General features: G+C 45.2%; 3 protein-coding genes across 13 annotated transcripts in view; all 3 read left to right on the forward strand.

Annotated features, from left to right (window-relative positions):
- The first annotated feature begins 2,027 nt into the window (after window positions 1–2,027).
- Window positions 2,028–4,705, forward strand: RPP14 (ribonuclease P/MRP subunit p14). The gene is made up of 5 exons (XM_074879007.1): window positions 2,028–2,227; window positions 2,322–2,406; window positions 3,120–3,196; window positions 3,764–3,842; window positions 4,468–4,705. Exons 1-5 carry the CDS (start codon window positions 2,043–2,045, stop codon window positions 4,522–4,524), a joined length of 483 nt encoding a protein of 160 aa, XP_074735108.1. The 5' UTR covers window positions 2,028–2,042; the 3' UTR covers window positions 4,525–4,705.
- Window positions 4,568–5,118, forward strand: HTD2 (hydroxyacyl-thioester dehydratase type 2). Its single transcript, XM_074879005.1, has one exon. It carries the CDS (start codon window positions 4,568–4,570, stop codon window positions 5,081–5,083), a length of 516 nt encoding a protein of 171 aa, XP_074735106.1. The 3' UTR covers window positions 5,084–5,118.
- Window positions 5,119–7,347: 2,229 nt separating this feature from the next.
- PXK (PX domain containing serine/threonine kinase like) overlaps window positions 7,348–15,713 on the forward strand; it is a 37,097-nt gene continuing 28,731 nt past the window's right edge. For 10 of the 11 annotated variants that reach the window (XR_012630224.1, XR_012630225.1, XM_074878991.1 and 7 more), the window contains exon 1: window positions 7,348–7,578. Coding sequence is in view for 9 of the 11 variants with exons in the window: in XM_074878991.1 (XP_074735092.1) it covers window positions 7,477–7,578 (102 nt within the window). In the remaining 2 variants the exon portion in view is untranslated. Of the gene's footprint in view, window positions 7,579–12,562; window positions 12,655–15,713 lie in introns of those variants that run through there. The other variant, XM_074878993.1, reaches the window with a different exon arrangement.

Genomic DNA, 15,713 nt, shown 5'->3' on the forward strand with positions numbered 1-15,713 from the left:
GTATTGTAGAACTGATTTATTGTTTCAGCACTCTGCTAACCGGTCCTTGGTTCCTAGGAGAAACACAATATTCCTGAAGGCCTTTTGTTGGCCTACACTTGCAGCTTGCCACATAAAATTCAGTAGCTGTCTTTTTTTAACCTAACAATTTGAAAAAAAAAATTGCTTTGATACATGTGAGTTTGCCTGCTCAAATACTCAATATTTGCTTTTGCTGAAGTTTTATTTCTAAACATTTAGCATTTTACATACAGTTTTTAAATTAGTCTGGGAGAGCAGTTCAGAGGGATTGTGGTGCTAAACATGAGAAGGCCTGTGCTAGAATACAGTACTTTAGCTGTGGGCACTTTAACTTGAGGAGAAGGGGGCAGAGAGCAGAAGCATAACAATTATCTAGAAGATGTTACATTTTACAGAAGGATAAGGAAAATCTGGGCTGTTTTCTAAGGGAAAGAAGGACTGGGGGAAAGGGAACAAGGAGGAATGATCCCATATTGATTAGGACAGGCCTGTTAATACAGGGCCTAAGCTACAGCAGGGAAGCTGTTGATTAAGCATTGAAAAGATCTGTCTGAAAGAGCTAGGATACCTGGGGCAGCATGAAATTTTCCAGCACTATTTTTTTTTTCTTTCCAAACGGTTGTAAACTGGCTCTGTTGAATGGTTACAGTATCTGTCTGAGGCAAGGGTGGGTTAGATAATCTCTTGGGGAGGCTTTTCTGAGATATATAGCTGTTTTCTTATGAATTCGTCTTCAGAATCACCAAGGGCTTTAGCTGACACAAATACGATGTCTCCAGGCTTTGTGCCACATCAGCAGTAGGAAGATGAACACAGCTGAGTGCGTGTAAAAGACAGGGACACGTGCCCTTTACACCCCGCCGTGCAAGTAGTCAGTGGGCTAGGACTTGGGTCCCCAAAGCTCACCAGGCCCCTGGAACAGAGGAGCCTGGGCTCCCCGCAGGACAGAGAGCAAACTACAAATCCAAATAGAGAAAACGTTGTGAACTTAGAAGTAAGTTCCTTTGCACATGGTGTCTTGTGAGTTGAGCCTCAATGTGATCATGTCAGATGGGTGTTAATCTATTGCAGTGTTACCCTGCTGCGGTCAGTATTAATTCCTGGATAAACTTTTTCAAAAAAAAAAAAAAAAAAGAGGTAAGATTCTATAAAGTTCTTATGCTGAGGATGATATTTCATCATTTTGGCAAAGACACTTCTATCCTTTCTGCTGTTTCTCTCCGAGGGATGTATTTCACACCAATCTTCAGCTGAGCTACACGGATTCATGCTGGTGCTGCAATTGTGTTATTGAACCTCAACTCTCCGTTGACCAGTGAGGTGCAAAGACAAGCTGCCAACCTCCCTCTGTGTACTTTTCAAATCTGTTTCAGGTCTGTGTACTGCAAAATAGAGGCTATGATAACACAATGCCCTCGCTGTTTGTAACCTGTTACGGTGCTGGACAACATCCTCCACCAGGAACTGCATCAGGACCAACATAGTTTGTTTAAAGGGGAAGCAAAGGAACATCTCAGCCCCTCTCCAAGAGCATGTTTATTGTGGAGCGTTCAATGTTTGTCCTTCTGAAGCTAAAAGCTAGCCTGTAGCACTCGGAAACACCATCTGTTCCCACAGCTTCCCCGAGATTAATTTCAGACCTAAAGACTGCTTGTTGCCATCCTCAATCTGAAAAGGCCAAGCTCAGGTTTTCCTCCAGGGCGGGTTTAGGGGCTCTGGGCACAGGCCTTGCAGTGAGGGTGTAACACTGCGGGGTCAAGCGCTGACCGACATAACTGCTCTCCTCGCCGGTATAACCGGGAACTGGCCCTTTCCCCTGCCCGGCAGCGAGCAGTCACCGAGGGCAGGCACCGCGCTGCCGTGCCCGAGGCCGGCGGCTCCCCCAGGCCGTCCCTCGGGCCCGGCGTAACGGACAGGCCTCGGGGCAGGCGGCGGCTGCTGGAGACGGGGGCGGCGGCTGAGGACGTCGGGCCGGGCCTGAGGCGCCGCCGCTCTCCGTGAGCGCCTCCCGCCCGGTCGCCATGGCGACGCCGAGGCGGGGCGCGCGGGGGCTGACCCCGCGGGGCCGCCGTAGGAGGGCGGGCGGTTCCGCCCGCCATTGGCTCTGGCCGGGAGGGCGGATGGCGCGGGCCGAGCCGCCGGCCGCCACCTTCGAGCGGCGGGTGCTGCGGAGCGCGGCGGAGCACCACTACCTGCGGGTCCGCCTGTGAGTGAGGGGGGTACGTGTGGGGTGGGGGGGTGACCCCCCGCCGCCGGGGAGCCCCCCCCCCCAGCCTGCCCTCTGCTCTGCTTCCCCGCAGGGAGCTGCCGGACGGTGGGGCCCGGCCGAGCGTGGCGCAGTTCAAGCAGCTGGTGGTGTCGGCGCTGAGGGAGCTGCACGGAGAGGTGGGCCGGGAGCGGGAGCCTTCCCTCGGCTGGCGGCTTGGGGCTGGGCCCGGGAGAGCCTGGCGGGAGCGGCCAGTGGGCCCCTGGCTTCCGCGGGCGGTTCTCTGTCGGCTCTGCCCCCCAGATCAGCCCGTCTGGCGGGGGGGCAGTGTCTGGGAGGGGAGGGGGGTCGGGCTGAGGGCGTGCGGAGGCAGCAGTGTCTCCAGTTTGCCTCTCCGTTAATCTGTTACCTGCTCTCCAGCTCATGTTGTAACTTGCTCCCAATGAAGCTGGGGCTGTACGTTTTGTCTTAGTGTCAATAGTCAAGTGGCTGCAGCATACTTAGCTTTTAGGATCTGGGCTATTGATGCTTTCACTGTAATGAGGTTTATAAAAGGAGAACTATGGGAAAGGAACAGCTTTGTGGATGGGCAAGTCCACAGTAGTGTTCTTGCTCTGTTTACGGTATTGCTGGGTGCCTTTAAACAAGTCACATCACTGCTGGGTCCCTGTTTCTCCAGCTGTCATGTGGAACTAAAAGTAGTTTCTATCTGAAGAGCTCTGAGAGGAAAGGTGCTGTGTTAAATCTAGTGGTGGTGTAGCTGAAATGCTCACCTGAGATTTGAGCGTAACTGTAGCACCTTTAATGATGTCATGTGCTGGTAGCGAATTCACTTGCTTCTAAACCACTATAAGAGCATAGGATGGTACTTATTTAATGTATTTTTTCATAGGTTGGAGCAGCTTTGCCTGTTGATGTCTTAACATATGAGGAAAAATCTCTGTCTGCCATATTAAGAGTTATTAGCAGGTAAGGTATAGTAGGTATGCACTTCAGATACTCCCATGAAAATATTTTTCATAAGAAAACATAACTCTTAAGCTAAGAATAGTCTTTGAAGAATTAAGCCTAACTTACAGATGTCTGCATAGAGCATGCAGAAAATAAATAAAAAATCACTAAGATTTGGTAACCTACATGTATCAGTATGCTATTCCTGCTTTAAAACAGAATGGTCTGACAGGAACTAAGCACCATTGACATACGTGGCTTTAAATCTCAGTAGTAAAGATGAGAATGGTTACTCTATTTAAATGGTGAAGACGACTGCAGGTGATTTAGCTTAAAGGCACAGAGAGAACAAGAACGGGGCCAGTAAAATGAACTTGAAAAAGTTACGGTACATACCGCAGTCATTGCAATAACCCTTCAGTGTTACTACTAGAACTCATAGGTGAAATTACCTGCTCTAATTTCAGTTACAGTTAAGGTTTCATTACTTTTTATGTAACATGGAGTTTTTTTTAAGATGTTTATGCAGCAGGAAAATTGGGAAAAAGAAATTTTATTAATATATTTAATTTTCTTTTTACTTAGTGGCCTCGTCAAGCTGTGGAGTGCTCTAACACTGCTGGGCTTCTACCAGAACAGGAGGTGTGCCTTTCGAGTGCTGCAGGTAAAGCCCTGTGGGGCTGGATGGCTTCCCCCACGTGCCACTTCTCGCTCTGAGGTGCTCTGGCTAGCAGAGCGCACTGTCTCTTCATAGAAGGGTGGTCTAGATGCAAAAATGGCTTGCTTTGGGAGTGAAATGCTTTTCAGTGCAGGGGTGTAGACCTGCATTTAAGCAATTCTCATAATGAACCTCGTAAAATGTGACGGTAGCAGCTGTCTCATTACTTTATGGTTTCATTCCAGTGAGAAGTCCTGATCTCACTAATACATCTGTAAGAAAATAATTTCTGGAAAGTTTTGTTCTTGACCCACATCTTTGTCCAATTTTTTATTTCCTCTACCCCATTTCTTCAGTCATTGTTGACTGACCTCGTTTAAAAATTCATGCATGAACATGCACTTCCAGAGCTTATTTTGTTCCCAGAGGATGCTGCTTAATAATATGAGTTTGAAGAATTCTTTGTCTCTGAAGCCATGGCTAAATGAAAATCTGCTTGGGTATAGCTTTAAGTTTTTAATCTTCTGTGTAAAAGGGAAATTTAAGTATTTTCAATGTTGAGTGCATTTGATGGGGTTTTTTTAATTCTTTAGTTTGTTTCTTGCTTTTTTTTTTTCTTCCCCCCCACTAGACATCTCCATTTCTTCTTGCGTTATCTGGCAACAGCAGAGAACTAGTCTTGGACTGAATGCAGTTGTTGGTTTGGTTGTACGAAGCAGAAGTTGCTTGAGATGTTGCAGTCCTTCAGGTGTGGAATTTCTGGAGGGGATTTCCGACAAAGACCCTTGACAAAGCTACCAGTTATCAGCTCACTGCTTGGACGTCCTGTACCTCAGAGTTTACACATAAAAGTTGGAGACAAAGCCGAACTTACCAAAGCTTTTACGCAGAATGATGTTGTTACTTTTTCTGATTTAACAGGTGACACAAATCCTTTGCATTTAAATGAAGATTTTGCGAAGAAATCTAGATTTGGGAGAACTATTGTACATGGAGTTTTGATCAATGGACTTATTTCTGCAGTTCTGGGTACTAAAATGCCTGGTCAAGGTTGTGTATTTCTTTCTCAGGAGATCCGATTTCCAGCTCCTTTGTATACTGGCGAAGAAGCCGTAGCTTCAGCGGAAGTTAAACGCCTGATGGGTTCTATTGCACACATTTCGGTATTGTGTAAAGTCAGAGAAAGTGGAAAGACTGTTATGGAAGGGTCAGTGAAAGTCATGGTGTCAGACAGCGAGAGCTGTTGATCCTGCACTGCTTTACTATAAAGGCCAGAAACGTACGCTTGGTTTCGACTCCGTCTTTTTACATGACATCACTTAATCCAGTACATTTGCAACAAAAAACCCTTCAAAATGTGTCAAAGACAGTGCATGAACTTAATCTTGACAGAACTGCATTAAAGTTAGAGCTTTTCATTTTTCCCTGTGTACTGCCAAGATGAAACCAACAGAACTGGGCGCTTACTGTGACAAAAGTGCCACGTTCAGACAAGCCTTTGCTCTGCTACAGTGGGAAGCCTGCAGTAGCAGACCTTACATTGAGGCTGTTCTCAGCAAAATCGCAGTCCACGCTAGCTAAACTCAGTTAAAACTCGTTCCCTCTTTACAAAGTAGTTGTATTGCGAACAAGCACCGGAGGGAGGGGACAGTGCTGTGTGTTTAACAAGCAGAGCAGACGTGGAGGCATTGACACACGTGTAGTGCAAGATCTGTTGTAATCTCCACGGCAGCTCTCGCGGATGGTGGTGCAGTGTGCTCGTCTGCATTTTCTGGCTAGTAAAGCCTTCCTTAGCTCTGCAGATAAGTAGTAGTCAGCCTTCACATAAACAAAATATAATTTGCCTGGTTTAGTTGGAAATGTGGCGCTCTCAATACTTCCAAAGTCTTTAGATGCCTTACAAAACCTGATTATAAACACACAAAGAAGTTATCTTTAAAGATAAATGCCTCTGAAACTTGCCTCCTGGAAGCAGAGTGAAGGAGGCTTTTAAAAAGCTGTAGTGTCACTGCTTGTGCTCCTGGGGGCAAGACAAGCAGGGGCAAATGGGTTGAGTACTAACTGGCTTCTTTCTGCTCACTTTGCTGTGGGAACGTGCTCCCCTTTGCGCGCTGAAAGGACCTTGGTTGCTGGTAAAGTAGGCATTTGGTAAATTCATTAGTAAATCATCCAGGTTAAATTATTTTAGTACTGACATAAGATTATCATACACTAAGAAACTTTTTTCAGGAATGATGGGGACCATCAGGACTAAAAGTACAGGCTGTCTTCAATCAGTGGCTCATAATTTTCTGGCAAAATAATCTGTTACCCCCCACCTTCTCTGGAGCAGAAATGCATCCATAAATTTCCTTGGCTGCAGTTAACCTCAAAAGTAGTTTGCTACTAAAAGTTTGTCCTCAAACGGTGATGAAAGCTACTGGTAAAGCCCTTACGCTGTCTGGGTGTGATGTTTTGTTCTTAAACGCCTGGGCACTGAAACAACAAACCCCAGGTGTTAAGTTTAGCTGGATCAGAGGGAGGGGTAACTTTAAACTGTTTAACTTCACTGTGCCCTCTATTTTCAAAGCATGGGTTTGGCTTGTTGGAAACACCGAACCGGTGCTTAGTGGTACTTCGGAGAGCTTTCCTTATCTCTTGTCTGTAGGATATGCTTCATTCTTTCCGTTTCTTCTGCCCGGGGTCACTGCCTGATCACGGGCTTTTTGCTTTTGTTTCTCACAGCAGGCGCACTCCTTCCCTTGTTCACCTGCCTCTCTAGATGGGAAGTCGTCAGGTTGATGCCTGTTAAAATAAATCGAATGCAAGGGTGAGACGGTGGGTGAGGGGTTAGGGCAATTAAATTGCGTCTGACCCCCAGGGTAAGTGTAGAAGGATTAGTTGGGAACGATCGCTGTTCTAGCCCGAGATTTAGCTGCTTAACCACAGCGCTTGGCCCACTTTCCTGTCAGCGTGGAGCTGCGAGACGAGGCTGTTTACGAACCTTTTAGAGGTGTACGACAGACTCGAGCTGTGCAGCCTTACAGCGAGATGAATTCCTGTGTACGGCGTAACAAGACGAAAGGAAACGCAGACAAGCGTTCGCGGGGCAGGAGGTTGGGAAGCGCTAAGTAGCACTGAAAGAGTTTTCGACGCTGCTACGGAGAAAGTCAGGTTGTGGACTTCAATTTAACAACTTTAAAACTGTGTTTTACAAACAACCCCCCCAAACCCAAAATCTACGGATTGAGTAGAAGATATTGGATGCTGTTTGATTTTTTTAAGGATCTTTTAACTACAAAAAAACCACCCAAAACAGAAGGTGAAGAGCGGCGGGTGCGCCCGCCCTTTGAAGCTTCTCTGCGAGGACCCGCCGTGTTTTGGGGTGAATCCCCTGAAGCTACCGGCGCGGAATACGCTCAGCCCCCCCCCGCCCCCGTTAATTAATCCCGGGGGACCGGTCGCCCCGGGCCCCGCCGCCCCCTCGCGAGGCCGCGCCCCCCCCGGCGCCCCCTGGCGGTCGGTGCCTGGCTCGGCCGGCCGGCGCTAAGGCCCGGCGGCGGCGGCGCGGCGCTGCCGTGTTGACAGCGGCGGCCGCGCCGGGAGCTGCCCCCGGGAAGCAGGTTGGCGGGTGCCGGGTTCCCGCTCCCCCCGCCCCGGTATGGCCTTCATGGAGAAGCCGCCGGCCGGTAAGGTGTTGCTGGACGATACGGTGCCGCTGACAGCGCAGATCGAGGCGAGCCAGAGCCTGCACTCCCACACGGTGAGCGGCGCCGGCCGGCGGGCAGGCCGGGCCGCGGGGGGCGGCGGGAGCGGCCGGTGCCGGGAAAGGCGGGGGGAGCGAGATGAGGGAACGGGGTGGGGGGGATACCCGGGGCGGTGTCTGGGGTACGCGGGGCCGGCCCGGGGCCTGCGGCTCAGCCCGGCGGGAGCGAGGCCGAGGGGAGCGGGAGGGGGGGGGGGCGCTGGGGCAGGGCCCGGGGCAGCGCGGGGGGGGGCGGTGGGGTGGGCCGGGACCGTGCGGGGGCCTGGGGCAGCTGCCGTGAGGGGGGGGAGGGTGAAGCGGTGAGGGAGGCAGCGGGGCCGAGACCCCCGGAGCGCGGGTTCCACCTCCCGGGCAGCCCGGGGAGCTCCCTCCGATGGGATGTGGCGGTGCCGCCGTTGCCTGCAGCGAGCCGGGAGTTGTTCGGCTCCTTTTCCTCCTCCTCCTCCTCGTCGTCCTCCTCCTCCTCTCTCCGCTCGGCGGGTTTTCCGTCGGCAGCCTGCCACGGCTCCCGGGGCCGGTACCACCGGGGGCTGGCGGGGCGCAGGCTGTGCGTGGGCTTCGGGTGCTCGCGGGCTCGCGTCCGCTCCGAGGGAGGCCTTGTGCCTTCTGGCTCCATTTAAGTTGTAATTTCTGTTTTTCTCGGGGTCTGTTGCAGCGTTTGGAGCAGAGGCGGGTTCTGGTTGCCTCGTTTCAGTAGCTGTGAAGTTACATTTGAACGGGCTACGTTTGCCTCCGGGTCCCACTGTGCGACCGTAGTGAAGGCTGTAAAGCTGCAGAGACGGAACCGAGGGTACAGCCCCACTGTCTTTGTTGTGGGGAGTGATGACACTCAGCAGAATGAGCCCCGCTGTGACTTTTATGTCACAGATTAATCCTTCTGGGACGTCTAGTCCACATGCACACCACCTCCATAGGAACTGTGCTGGCTTTGAGCATGCAATAATAGCCCAAATTTCACAATCTCCTGTTTGCAATTAATTTCCACTTTAAAAACTAGGTTCACTTAGGGTATGACCAGGCAGTACTGTGAATCAGAGAAAGAACTGGCTGTTGTTTCCAATTCCTGCTTTAGCAGAGAGGGGATGCTGGGCTAAAAAGGAGGCCAGAGGTACTTCAGCAGCAGGTACGCTGGCAGGGAGTGTGTTCTGAATGGAGAGAGGGTTGTTCCCTCTGCCCCTTACACAGCTCCCCTTCCTGCGTTGTTGATCTCTCTTCCTGTTCCTTGCATCTGGTGAACACTCTTAACCTGAATGACCATAATTGTAGGTTCACCACAGGCTATACAACTAATCTGTAGACTGTCTTATTAAATACTCTTCCTATCAGTAATCTACACTTAAGAAGTGTTTTTTGTGTGAGGAACTCACGCTAACTAATGTTCCAGTCTTTCTCTGAACAGAAGTTACGTAGAAGTTGTCCAGAAGATCTTGTGAATCTAGCAGGCTATGGCTCTCAGTTGTGGCAACTCCTCTTATAAATAAAACTACTAAGGTTTATTTTTCTGACAAGCCTGATACTTTTTACCTGTTCAATAGCTGAGGGGTGCATGTACCAAATCCTATGAGAAGTTGTGTAACTTCTAATACTCCCCAGTTAGCAGTCCAGATCACAGTTTCATTGTTAACTTGCTTCCATCGTGCCTTATTACACTTTTTTGCTGGTGGAAATGACAATAGCTTTTTGTGTTATTTCCTTTGGTTTGCATGATTCTGGTTAGGAAAAAAAAGTCACAAAATTCTTTTAGAATGAGCACTTGGAAGTAGTTTTTCAATCCAGACTCTGTGTGTGTTTTCTTGCCTGGGTGAGTGTGATAGCAAATGTTGCTTCTCTCCTCTCGGTCTTTCATCTCCGTATTCTGTTACTAACGGATGTTCAGAAAAAAATCTCTACTGATTTGTACTGATCTTTTGTTAATAACAGAGTGCTGGAGCACTGTGCCTTTTGATTTAAAATCTGTCTCTAAGATACATCTATTAGTAATTGTTTGTTTTACTGCAGAAGCCTTGTTGATAGTTGAAAGATGGCTTGAAGTGTGTGTAGCACAGATGGTTTATATAGAGGCAGTGTGGATAACAAAATACAGGAAGCCATAACAGAGACTTCGTTTCTCATTTGATGTAAGTTGACTATTTTGTCATTTTGGACGCTTCATCTTATGTCCCTGGTATCTGAATAATTTGTTTATTGGTGGGTGATGCTGTCCCTGATTTGAACTTTCGTGGTTTAAGTAAGCCACACAAATAGATCCTTGTGTTTGAAGAGGTGTGTAAATGAAGCTCCTCTAAAAAATAAGGTTTGAAGTGCTTTTGTGGGTTGTTAAGACTGTATTTTACTTTGTTATAGACATAAGGAAGTAGGTTGTCATTAACTGAATGCTTTTTGAGTTTGTTCCTCATCCCACCTCAAAGCGGTATCTTCAAAAGATGTAGATCTGTACAATTCTTCATCCCAAACTAATGTTTGGAGAACTAGCTCTTCACGTGCTAGACTTATTCTAAAGCTGAAATACAATGAATACATTTTCTATTCTTTTGTCAGCAGCATGTATTAAGATTTTATAATGCTTTTATAATGCTTAGCGTTGCAAGAATTGCTTTAAACTTGCATTTATAATTTTTTTTCCTGTAGATAATTGCTTATAAAAGCACTCGTATGAAGATGATTTAGGCTCAGATTAGGTGCAGCTTTAACATGGCAACTGAACCAGTAATAATGTAAACCTTCTATGGGTGCTGAAAATAGCCAGCCTTCTGAATAACCAGCTAAGGAAAAGGTGAAGAATTTCAGGAAAAGCTCTGTAGACATGGTGAAAAACCATGCAGAAGACCAAAGCTTGTGTCAAACTAGTAGGTTGCTTGTCTATTGTTCTAAGCAGCTTCTGTTAATTTAAATTTAATACAACAGACTGGGTAAGTGTAAACTTAATAGCGTTGAATCATGGGCCGTACTTGGCAGAGGCTGAGTTTCTGTTTCCTGAAGGTGAAGGTGAAACTAAAAAAACGAAACTGAAAACAAAACCCAAAACTACTACATACTTACTTGAATTCTCTGGAAAACTTAAGAAGGCACAAAACTAGTATTTAAAATGTACTTTTGAGGGCTTGCGCTTTTTGCTTAGTAAGAGCACATCACCCCCCTAGTAACTGTGGGGTTTAGATTTTTAGGAAATCAACTGCAAAATTTTCTGATATGCTCACAAGCTCTTCATGTTTCTTTCAAGTCAGGAGAGCTCAGAAATTCTTACTTGAGTTAGTACATCCCAGCTGGTACATAATCTCCATGCTTTTGTGTTGCAACAAAGAAATTGTCAGCTGAGGTTTTCTTTCTGCATATTTATTTCCAATGACAATTGAAGATGAAAATGATGCCTTTTCTTTTTTACAGAAGTTGTTTCCCCAGTTAAGTGTGTTACAAGCAATCTGAGTTTTATTGGAATGTGCGCTTATGTACAAGTAGTTCTGTAGTGCAGTGTTTATGGAGTCCTTTTCATTTTGAAAGCCAAGTAAATGTATATTTGCAGGCACGTTCCAATGGTACCTCACTGAATAATTTGAAATTACACGAGCAAACCATGTCAGCTTCATTTTGTCTCCTGCTATACGCTTTAATCACTAGCACTGCATAAAAAGAGTAACTGTAACTTCCAGGAGTGTGTTGGGCACCTTTTCACAAGCGTGGTAGGTCTGTGTACCCACTGTTTTGCAGAAGATTGTTTTGCTGCCATTGCATTCCTTGAATGCACTCCTTCAGTAGGAGTGGAATTACATCCCGTATATTAATCCATTTGCAAGTGTCTCATCTTAATGCTAAATGTTGTGTTCTGACAACAGAGGTGTTTTCAGCACTAAAGCTTTAATAAATTTGGGCTATTGAACTTGCTTCATATTGTAATATTTAATCTGTATATTCACTATTTAAAAGTGGCTTTCTTTCTAGGCCTTGAAATAGGATGCTGTTTTCTTCCACAGTAATCTGGACATATTCCTTAATAAGATCTGCACATCTGTATATACAAGTTTTAGAGCACTTTACAGCAATAAAACCACTAGCAAGTTATACATATAGTTCTGAACATGCCTTAATTCTTTTCTGAAGTGATTTTCCCTTTTCATGCATTTCGTGTTGAAATTGAAGTAGTGAAACAACCAGTTTTGCTGCAGTACGTTGTTGTCTTAAAGGCATTTTTAAATGAACAGCTGAAATAAATCGCTCTTGTAATGTACTTTAGAGTTTTTAGTTTTCCTTAGGCAATGATGAATGTTGACACTCATAGCTTTTAGATTAGAAAAATGTTGAAAAAGCATTTATATTTTCCCTATATTGTTCTGTGATACAAAAATGGAGCCATATGTTTGTAGAACTGTAGTATTTATTTTAAAAGCTTGTAAAGGACTTTGCACATCTGCTTTATAACAGATTCAATCTCTGCAAGGTTGCTTTCACTTTGGGAAAAAAAAAAAAAGAGAAGTTAGTTTTAGAGGTGGCTCTAGACAGGGAACTATTAGAGTTCACTTGTTCAAGGTTTTGGAAATACAGTTCCTCCACTGGACTTAGTAAGTAAGCTTGACCACTTCCCACCTGCCCCCCAGCTTGAGCTCAGAAAAGATAGCTGTTTCATCACACCTCATTTTAGATATCCCAACCTTATGGTTTCCGCTAGTGAACTTACTAAATTAGTATTGTGTTTGTAGCTCCTGCAAGGATCACAGTCAAAATAATAGTTGCTGTATCATACCTTGGTAAATCCATTGCCTTAGAGATCTTGCGGCGTAATTAGAATATTTTTATTGGCTACTGATTATTTCCTGCAAAATACTGAGTATTTTGTTTTTCTGGTGAAGCCCGTGGTGATGCAGGGTACTGAAAAGCTGTTGTTTCTCTTGTTTCTCTCCAGAGCTTTTCTTGTTCAGTAAGTTTCATTACATGTAAATGTGTGTCCTATTTTTTTTCTGCAGTTGGCCTACTTCATAGCTTTCACTTATTGAATGGCTTACTCGTTACTACACCAGCGATACAGTGTGTGTGGAACTGTATAATGTCCCTGGACAAACACAGGCATTGTTTAAAATGCAGGTAAACACGGCTGTTGCTGCTCGTACCTCAGATGGGCTTAATGGCAGGTTGTACGATGGCAGATAAATACTATGCCCTGTAGGGAAGAGGTCCTCGAGTCTGAGCAACTTTCCTAATTTTGTTGCTACTTTTCACGTGGGAGGTTTTCTAAATAAACATTTAAAAGAGCTTCTTACAAGAAATTGTTCCAATCCAGCCTACTTAAGCAGGGCTTGTATTCATGCTTAATTAGGCTTTCCTCTCTTTAATGCTTATGAAATAAAGCCCTTTCAAACTTCTAGTTGATGTGACCTGAAGGTGACCTGGATCTTTATAATGGTTGGCTTTTCAAGCCTGTTGGATTAAACAGATGTACAGCAGAAATCTGTGGAAAAATAGACTGGCTATCCTGAGCCAGAAATTTAGAGACTATTTTCTTGGGAAAACAGAATATATTACTCAATATTGGCAAGATTCTCTGTTTTATTATATGAATCTCTAAATTTGTCACTTGTTCTTTCCTATTTTGTCTCCTAAAAAACCTTTCTTTCCTCTTTGCTTTCTGTTTCAAAAACTAGGAAAGATGATAAACAGCAATTGTTAAACATTTGGACATGCTTTGCTGTGTAACTTTCACCTAGGAATGTTAACAAAATTATCTGGGCAGCTCTGAGCTGTTGATGTTTTAACAAGTGCTGGAATACCAGGGACTAATCTTGGTGAATTTGGGGGGAAAATCCACCTAAATGTTGGCTCTGCATGAAAATGGGTAAGTTCAGCAAAACATTAATCTGAGGCAGTGATTGTGAAACTGGTATTGGCAAAGGACTGGAGAAATTCAGCGTGGTTGTCACTGATCCATGTGGATGTTTGGAAAGTACTCTTTTTCAGAAACTCTATCCAGCACTCTGTAGTGATAGGAAGAAGATTTTAGGAAATGACAGTGTGCAGCTAGGGTCATAGAGCTTTCCCTACTCCCGACCTCCTCCTCCCAGCACCGGTTTCCGCTTTCTTGACTAATCGGAGCAGCCAGGAGATGATCCCATAGGTAAAACTGCTTTGCTTAGCATCTTTAAAAATGTATATTGAACCGCTGGTGGAATATCAAGGTTGTGGCAGTACTGGTAGGAAGAGCAGCGGATGTACAAACCTCACCTGTGTGGGAGTCTGGAGGGACTCAGGGAGATTGTCTTGGGGAATGGTTTTCTGGCCTGTCTTGGTGGTGGCCCCTATATAGTTGCTGCCAGTGAACTTGCTGCCCACGGGCAAAATCAGTAGCAGAAGGTTGTCTCTCTTCTGTAAGCTGAGACCTTTCTTTGCCAACTAGCAGCTGTTAGGGCTGTTCTTTGGTAAACTGAGTCATAGGAAAGATTTTGAGCCATTCATGTAGGAGTGAACAATGCCATGGGAATTTCTGCATGTCCGTAGCCAACCTAGACCTCGCTGAGCCTGGTCACTGATCCTTAAAATTGTCGGCAGGAGTGAACTCTGGTAATTACTAGTCCTTTCTGGAGCCTTTTCCATCATATTTTCCTGTGTTAGGCGATGCAGCTAAACAGAAATGATTCTGAGTGTGCCTATCTATGTTCCTTACGCTTTTGTTTATTTCCTATGGGCACAGTCTCAGTCCCAAATCAGGCTGTCTCAGAAGAAAATTGTCGTAATTCAGATTTTTTTCCTAAACAAACCAGAATTTGGCAGAGTAATAAAGGCTTTTGTGCATTTAGGCTTTTTGCTTGCAGAGTTGAAAGCTCTTCTTTGGTCCTATGGGAAGCATATATCAGTGGTGCTAATTATAATCCCAAGACAAGCTTGTTGCCGTGCGGAGGCAGTAGGAAGTATCAACTTGTCACTAAAACTCAGCATACTGGGGTCTGCTGATTATGTGCAGCCATGGCAGATATTGGAAATGGGATTGTATTTCTTATCGTGGCTTTTCTACTGTAGCTATTCTTTGACTTTCAATCTCATTATCAACTTTGGTAAAAAAAAAAACCACTCAGAAGACCATTTAGGCTTTTTCATTAGTTGTATTGACAAGGTAGTGCTGAGGTGGCCAACTCTTCGTAATGGAGTGATGGAGTGAGCGTGGTGGGGACTTTTCCATCCAGGTAGAACTAAAGACCATGTCTGAAGAGTGATGCTTCCTTCCTTCCAATTGCGAACCCCATGACATAAAGAGGGGACTTGATTAGTACTTTAGGGTGCCAAAGCAGAACTAGATGGGAAAATGCTTGAGTACGTGTGGAAAAAATAGTTGTGACCTAAATCTGTTTTTTAATATAATCTTACTGTGAGAATGAGCTCTGGGCCCCGAGTTGTTTATCACTAGGCTCTCCAGAAGAGACGATTGTCTCATGGATCAGAGTGTTTGTATGCAATAAGGTGCTTTCACAGTTGTCTAATGAATTTTTGTGTTCTGCCTGTCCAGGAGCATTTTCTTGGGATGCAATAGAAAAGGTTAATCGCTGGATAAAGAGCAAGTGCTACAAGGGATTGAGCAATAACTCAAATTTCTTTCAAAATCCTAGAAAAGATGAATGACTGAACCTGGTGAATCATCACTGACGTGGTTTTTCGGAGAAACAGCCAATGTTCCTTTGAGACTTGCTGAATAAGCAGTTGGTGCAATTTTTTGGCCTCTTCCTACTTCCCAAAACGCAGCAGTGATCACAAAACAGGAAAAGCCACGTTAGTGGTGAATCTGGGTATCCAGGTGTCCCTTTGATTGGTTTCTGTTGCACAGTTTCCAAACATAATTACACTGGTTGAATTGCAGTCAGCTCTGGGGATTTTTGTTAGTATTTATGAGGATTTGGGCTTCTTGTTTTGCATGAAAATATCTTAATTATAATTTTGAATGGGTAAGAGAAGAGAACATGGAGAGACCGTGTCAGACTGACTTTCTGAAAATAGACGCTTTCATTCCAGTATAATAGTTATGTGTTTTGGTTTGCGACATCTTGGATTTCTGTCATTTCCAACCAAGCTGCTAGGACATGAAGTATTTTAAATCACTTTGGTTTTCATGCTTACTAGTCTTGAATTTGTTCTCAAGGCTAGATGGTTCAAAATTGCTA

The sequence above is a fragment of the Strix uralensis genome, chromosome 10, assembly GCF_047716275.1.
Source record: "Strix uralensis isolate ZFMK-TIS-50842 chromosome 10, bStrUra1, whole genome shotgun sequence".
NCBI lineage: Eukaryota > Metazoa > Chordata > Aves > Strigiformes > Strigidae > Strix > Strix uralensis.